Raw genomic sequence first — 7,780 nt, 5'->3', positions numbered from 1 at the left:
GTTGCCTGGATGGGAGATTTCACACTGATATTCCTCTCTCACTTCAAGATAATAAAAAGCTAAAAAAAATTCCTCAGATCTCAAAAAATTAGGCAATGACAAAAATCAGCACAGGACCCCTTAATTGCAGCATCTGCATTGCTTTTCCAGCATCCTCGGGGATGCTCTGATGTTGCCATCACAATTTTGCAGAGGCAGAGCTGGCCCTGAGCAGTGCCCTGTGCTGGAGGGATCTGAAGGGCAATGCTGAGCCCCCAGGGCTGGGCTGGGCTCTGGCAGCACTGGCAGAGTCCAGCCGTGAGCACAGGGAAGCAGCCGCTTGCAGGGACAGATCCAGGCAGCAGAGCCCTGGGCAGGCAGTGGGCAGAAAGGGCCCACAAAGTGTGCTGGGATATTTAAAGTCCTCTCCAAACCAAACTATTCCATGATTGCTTTTCTTACAGATCATTATGGCAAGACACTGCAAATGTCCAACAGCAGCTCCATCAGCCACTTCCTCCTGCTAGCACTGGCAGACACGCGGCAGCTGCAGCTCCTGCACTTCTGCCTCTTCCTGGGCATCTCCCTGGCTGCCCTCCTGGCCAACGGCCTCATCATCAGCGCCGTAGCCTGCGGCCACCACCTGCACACCCCCATGTTCTTCTTCCTGCTCAACCTGGCCCTCACCGACCTGGGCTGCATCTGCACCACTGTGCCCAAAGCCATGCACAATTCCCTCTGGGACACCAGGACCATCTCCTACTCAGGATGTGCTGCTCAGCTCTTTTTCTTTGTGTTTTTCATTTCAGCAGAGTACTATCTCCTGACCATCATGTACTACGACCGCTACGTGTCCATCTGCAAACCCCTGCACTACGGGACCCTCCTGGGCAGCAGAGCTTGTGCCCACATGGCAGCAGCTGCCTGGGCCAGTGGCTTTCTCAATGCTCTGCTGCACACAGCCAATACATTTTCCCTACCTCTGTGCCAGGGCAATGCATTGGGGGGGTTCTTCTGTGAAATCCCCCGGATCCTCAAGCTCTCCTGTGCACATTTAAACATCAGGGAATTTGGGGCTTCTGCTTTTATTACTTCCTTAGCACTTGGCTGTTTTGTATTCATTGTTTTCTCTTATGTGCAGATCTTCAGGGCTGTGCTGAGGATCTCGTCTGAGCAGGGACAGCACAAAGCCTTTTCCACTTGCCTCCCTCACCTGGCTGTGGTCTCCCTGTTTATCAGCACTGCTGCATTTGCTTACCTGAAACCCCCCTCCATCTCGTCTCCATCCCTGGATCTGGCACTGTCAGTTTTGTACTCAGTGGTGCCTCCAGCCCTGAACCCCCTCATCTACAGCCTGAGGAATCAAGAGCTTAAGGCTTCAGTGTGGACACTGATGACTGGCTGCTTTCAGGAACATTAAACTGCTAGCCAATTTCTGAAAGCCACTTGTAATACGTCATCTTTTATACTGCTTTTTATTTTGGTTGTGGGGTTATTTTTCCTTTGTTTTCATTTTACCATACTGTCCATAAAAAAGCCACTCTGTGTTCCATTGCTGATTAGGTTTCTGCACCTTCCCTGTGGCCACAAAATGTGTCAATAAAGGGTTGCAGTCTTTGTGGCTTTAAACACACTGAAGGATTTCTCTCCCAGTCAAGATTTCTACAGAGATCCCCCTTTTGTTCCCTTCTCTGGAGCTGCAACAGCAATGTCTGTGTGCAGAGCTGGGGCAGATCAGCACTGACACAGCAGCTGTGCCCAGCTGCAGCAGCAGCACTTGGTGTTGCCAGTGCTGCTCCCATGCCACTGCCCTGCTGTCCTCCTGCCCCTCGTGTTGCTGCAGGGCCTGAGTGCTCTCGGGGCCGAGCACAGCCCTGGGGGTGGCAGTGCCGGGGCTGCAGCAGGGACAGGCCATGGGCACTGCTGGGGCAGCGCTGACGCCTCAGGGCAGGGCCTGGGGGCTCCAGGCTCCTTGGTCAGGCTCTCTCCAGAACACTTGGCCAGGCCAGTGCTGAGCAGAGAAAACCCCTGTGAGCAGCCCCAGGCTGGCCATGGGCAGGCTGGGGGCAAACAGCATGGATGGTTCTCTGCAAGGTCCCTGAAAGGGGAGACCCGGGCAAGGAGCAGCAGAGCAGGGGCTGATCCATCCCCACTGTGCTGGACAGCCCAGGGCAGCATCCCAGAGCGTCCTCATGCACCTGCCAACAACATCCCTCCTCTGCAGCCCTGGCCTCTCCCCCAGCTCACACAGGTGCCGCATCCTTGCAGGCACAGACACGGCAGCACTGGCTCAGGAGCCCCTGTTTGCACTGCACAGAGCAGGCGTCAGCACCCCCATGGTGCTGCTGTGGGGAGATGGAGCTGAGTGAGCACAAATGCCATCAGCCCCTGGGGCCAGCAAGGGCTGGGGGACACCAGGGAAACCACTCAGGTTTGTTGTGGCCTCTGCAGTCAGCCAGAAAGTTTGCTCCCATGAGCTGTGAGTTTCCTGTCCCACTGCAGATGTTGTTGCTCAGAGCCAGGGAAGCCACTCCCCATTACATTTCCTGAGCTGCCACCATGGGAACATCCCTTGGGGTGCAGGATCATCCTACAAGTGCTTCAGAAATTGTCTGCAGGGTCCTGCAGTGCCTCATGCTGCTCCCTTGCCACAGGCACCACAGGCCAGGGGGGCACATCTGGGCTGCTGTGTCTGGGTATGGGGCTCCCTGTTTTGGGCAGTGAGGAGGGGCTGGAGAGGCTCTGCAGGACTGACAGGATGGGCTTTGGGGCTGTGTGGAGAAGCTGAGGGACCTGGGCTGCTGGAGCTTCTGAAGAGGAGGCCCAGGGCTCATCCTGCAACTGCTCCAGGGGTGGTTTTAGAGGACCACAGAATCCGCCAGGCTGGAAAGGACCTTGGAGTTCATCAAATCCAACCTGTGCCATGACACCACCTTGTCTCCCTGAGCATCCTCTTCTCCAGGATAAACAATCCCTGCTGCCTCATCTGCTCCTCACAGGACTTGTGTTCCAGACCCCTCACCAGCCTTGTTAACCTTCTTCGGACACATTCTAGCCCCTCCATGTCCTTCTTAAACTGGGGGCCCAGAACTGGACACAGCACTCGAGGTGCTGCCCAACCAGTGCTGAGCACAGGGGAAGAATCACTGCCCTGGTCCTGCTGGCCACACCATTCCTGACCCAGGCCAGGAGCCATTGGCCTTCTTGGCCCCCTGGGCACACTGCTGGCCCATGTCCAGCTTGCTGTCCATCAGTGCCCCCAGGTCCCTTTCTGCCTGGCTGCTCTCCAGCCACTCTGTCCCCAGCCTGTAGCACTGCAGGGGTTCTTGTGGCCAAAGTGCAGAACCTGGCACTTTGTCTTATTAAACCTCACCTTGTTGGGATTTTTCCCCTGGATACAGTCTGTTTTCAGAGATTGAAATATTGTAATTTATGGCTTAAAAAATCTTGACAAAGGATTTTTGTCCAGTTTAGCAAAACTGTATAACAAAATTTTCAGAGAAAACCATCACAACCTGAATAGGCCTTCTGATTCAGGCCCTGAACTGCTCACTCATGGATTTAAGTGACTTTGGAGAGAATACATTCACTGGGGATGAAGCTGAGCACTTTCAGGGTTAAGAACACAGCCCCAGGTTATCAGCTGCCAGGCTCATGCAGACCCTCACTCCAAAGGATGGGGGTAGAGAGGCTTTGAGTGTGTAGTGAAAAAGCCTCTGGTTCCAGGCAGTGACTGCCCACCCTCCACTGTGCAGAGGAGCCCAAACTGCAGGGGCCCCTTTACCCTGGAAAAGCTTATGCACAGCAGAGGGGCTCTCATGGCCCACCCAAGGGTCCCCCCAAAAGGGGACCCTGCACCAGAGCACTGCAGAATTATCCACACTGCTGCAAGAAACAGTCTCAAACTGGCTCCCTGCAGGGCAGGCGCCAGGGTGTTTCCACCTGCCCAAAGGTACATTAATCCACGGGATTCTGTGCTTTTCAGTGTAGTGGCGGGGGATCCTCACTACCAAGAATTCAAGATGGAGGGGAGCAATGAGCTGTGATTGGGACCCCCAAAAGAATGATATACTTCTACCTAACCCCTGTCACTCTCTCCTCCCAGGCCCCATAGCACATCTCTTTTTCTAATTATTTCTTTAGTCTCTCTTCTTTTCTCTTTGACTCTTTTAATATTAAATAAAAGATACCAATTTTTGGCACCGACATCTAACCTCGTTTGGTTTCATTCAGACTTTTGGGGTATATTTCAAATCTTTTTCAGTCTGATTGGTTTTCTTCACAGATGTTTCATTTCTTTTGATTTTCTGTGTTTAAACCAATTCATAACACCTCTCCAGGTCCCTCTGCAGAGCCCTCCTACCCTCCAGCAGATCCACACTCACACCCAACTTGGCGTCACCACAGCTCCATGATGCCCTGAAGTGTCACAATGGTCTCCATGATTCCAGGAGGCTCCATAGTTTCACAACAGCCTCCTGGTTCCCCAACACCCTTGAGTCACAATGGCCCTTTGGTTCCATGGGACCCTTCAGTGCCACAACGGCCTTTGGTTCCCCAAGGCCCTGCAGTGTCCCAATGGTCTCCCAGTGCAGCAATGCTCTCCTTGCTTCTGCAGTGTCACAATGGCCTCTTGGTCCCATGGGGCACCACAGTGCCAAAATCATTTATTTCATTCCATGAGTCCCTGCAGTGGCATCATGGCCCCTTGGTCATATGAGGTCCTGCAGTGTCACTATGGTTTCTGTGGTTTCATGAGGCCTACAGTGCCACAATCATCACAGAATTGCAGAATCAACCAGGTTGGAAAGGACCTTTGAGATCATGAAATCTGACCTGAGACCCAGCACAACCTTCTTCCCCAGATCATGGCACTCAGGGCTGTGGGACCACAGGGTTTCTGGACAGTTGCGAGACAGACTTAGGAACTTATTATTTGGTTTTTAGGACACATCCAGTCTTTCCTTAAATACCTCCAGGGACAGTGACTCACCAACCTCCCTGGGAAGACCATTAGAATACCAAACCACCCTTTCTATGAATAATGTTTCCTAACGTGCATCCTAAATCTCCCCTGGTGCAGCTTGTCCGGTCGCTGTATTCTGGGAGAAGAGCTGAGCCCTCACCTGGTGTCAGGAAGTTGTAGAGTGATGAGGTCTCCCTGAGCCTCCTCTTCTCCAGGATAAACAGCCTCAGCTTCCTCAGCCCCTCCTCAAAGGACTTCTCTTCTAGGTCCCCTCACCAGCCTTGTTGCCCTTCTCTGGACACACTCCAGCCCCTCCATGTCCTTCCTAAATTGGGGGCCCAGAGCTGGACACACCACTCCATGTGCTGCCCAACCAGTGCTGAGAACAGGGGAAGAATCACTGCAATGCTCCTGCTGGCCACAACATTCCTGACCCAGGCCAGGGGACTTTGGCCCTCTTGGGCAGCTGGGCACACTGCTGGCTCATGTCCAGCCTGCTGTCCATCAGTGCCCCCAGCTCCCTTTCTGCCTGGCTGCTGTCCAGCCACTCTGCCCCAGCACTGCAGGGGTTGTTGTGGTCGAAGTGCAGGACCCAGCACTTGGTATTGTTAAACCTTACCTTGCTGAATTTGGGCCCTGGATCCAGCCTGTCCAGGCTCCCCTGCAGAGCCCTCCTACCCTCCAGTAGATCCACACTAACACCCGGCTTGGTGCCATCTGCACATTTGCTGATGGTGCACTCAATGCCCTCATACAGATCATCAATGTAGATATTAAAATCCATGCTGGCTGGCTCTGATCCCTCAGCCATCCTGTAGGTGCCCTGTGATGGCTCTCAGGGTGATCTGTTCCATCACCTTGCTGGGCACTGAGCTCAGACTGACAGGTCTGACAGATCCTCATTCCAGCCCTTCTTGGGGATGGGCTCACATTGGCACCTCCAGTCCTCTGGGACCTCCCTGGTGAGCCAGGACTGATGATAAATGAAGGAGAGCAGCTTGGGGAGCTCATCCAGCAGCTCCCTCATTCTCCTAGGATGGATCCCATCTGGTCCCAGAGACACCTGTGAGCATCTGAGTGGCTCAGCAGGTCCCCAGCTGCTTCCTCCTGGATTTCAGGGAGTCTGTTCTGCTCCCCTTCCCCATCTACCAGCTCAGGAGATCACTTGTCCTGAGGACAAAATGTCTTACACTTGAAAACTGAGGCAAAGGAAGGGGTTAAGTTCCTCAGACTTTTCTTCATCTTGGGCAACCATATCTTCCCCCAATAAGGAATGGAGGTTCTCCTTGTCCCTGCTTTTCCTGCTAATATGTTTATAAAATAAGTTTTTTTATCCTTCACAGACACAGCTAGGCTATATCCTAATTGAGGTTTCACCTCCTATTTTTCTGGATGACCTAACAACATCAATAAACACTTCTTGAGTTGCATGCCATTCTGTCCAAAGGGGATGCAGCTTCTTTTCTCCCTGAGTCCCTGGAAAAAGCTCCATGCCCTGCCAGACCAGTTATTTTCATTGCTACCTGACTTTTGGCACATGGGACAGGCTGTTTCTGCTCCCTCAAGATTTCTTTCCTGAAGTGTCTCCATCCTTCCTGCAATAGTTTGTTTTTAACGACTGTTTCCCTTAAAAAAATCAGCAGACCTCAGAGAGGCACCTGGGGGTCCAGGAGGGCACTTAAAAGTCATGGAGGAGAATCTGGGACCCTTCGGGGTCCGGGTGGGCACTTGGGGGGCTCTGACGGGGCTCTCTGGGGCGCGGGGGATGATGGGAGTTGTAGGCGCGGGTATAATACAGTTTAAAGAGGCTGTGGAGCATCATGGGAGCTGTAGGCAGTGCTGCAATGACTCTCTGGGAGGCACGGGGCATGATGGGGGATGAAGTCTCAGCTGGAATGGCGTTTTACCGGAACCACAGAGCATGATGGGAGCTGTAGTCCCAGAAGTAGATCTTGCAGAGAGTTTGGGGTCCGGGAGGGCACTGCAGGGACACTTTTGCCTCTGAACGGTGACTTGAGGTCCTCAGGGGGGAACGGGTACGGTTGGGGAGAGCCTGGAGGAATCTTGGGGAGCTCTAACCGGGCTCTTCAGGGCGCAGGGCACGGCAGGAATTTTAAGCGACTGACTGGGTTAGTAGATGCTCTGAGCTTGCGGGGGATGGCAGGAGATGAATTCCCAGAAGTGGCTGTAACGGACATCTCTGGGGCTGGGAGCGTTCAGGGGATTCAGGGACATTTTTGGGAGGTTCCCAAATGGATGCTGAGGGGACACTTAGGGATCCTGGAGGTTCTGGAAGACATCTATTGGACATATGGGGAGGGGGAATACCAGGGATAAGTGGAGTGCAGGGCATAATGGGTATTGTAGTCCTGGCTCCAATGAGGCTCTATGGGGCCGCGGGGCATGACGGGAGTTAGAGGCAGAAAGGAAAGATGGCGCTGGCTCCAGGCAGCAGCCCTGAGGCCCCGGTCCCCCTCCTGAATCTCCTTGGTGGCACTTTGGGCTGGCACACACCTGAGGAGTGTGTCTGTTTTCCATAGAGAAAATTAGGAGTTTTAGATTGATTAAAAAATAACTAAAAGGAAAAATTCCTCTTTCCCTGAGAGGAGCCAACTATCCAATCAAAGCAGGTCCCAGGTGAGTGAGGACAGACAGGATGGGGATGGGAATGAGGAGCAAGGTTGTTCATACTGGGTCAGACCACAAGGCACAGCTTGTCTTAGCAGGCCAGACATCCTGAGGAGACACCCTGGATCAATATCAATCACAGAATGCTGCAATCACATCTGCTTTAAAGAGAATAGTTATAAAATCCATCCTTTAAAATAGGAAAGG

At 53.1% G+C, this 7,780-nt stretch overlaps 1 protein-coding gene across 1 annotated transcript; it reads left to right on the top strand.

Moving 5' to 3' along the window:
- Positions 1 to 466: 466 nt before the first annotated feature.
- Positions 467 to 1,399, top strand: LOC306816147 (olfactory receptor 14J1-like; the record flags this gene model as incomplete). Its single annotated transcript, XM_079332629.1, has 1 exon — positions 467 to 1,399. The coding sequence occupies one exon, from the start codon at positions 467 to 469 to the stop codon at positions 1,397 to 1,399; it is 933 nt and encodes a 310-aa protein (XP_079188755.1).
- Between the last annotated feature and the right edge of the window lie 6,381 nt (positions 1,400 to 7,780).

This window comes from Erithacus rubecula (genome assembly GCF_903797595.1).
Source record: "Erithacus rubecula genome assembly, contig: scaffold_388_arrow_ctg1, whole genome shotgun sequence".
NCBI classification, from domain to species: Eukaryota; Metazoa; Chordata; class Aves; order Passeriformes; family Muscicapidae; genus Erithacus; species Erithacus rubecula.
The sequence above is the reverse complement of the archived record's forward strand: the minus strand, read 5'-3'. Positions and strand labels throughout refer to the sequence as shown.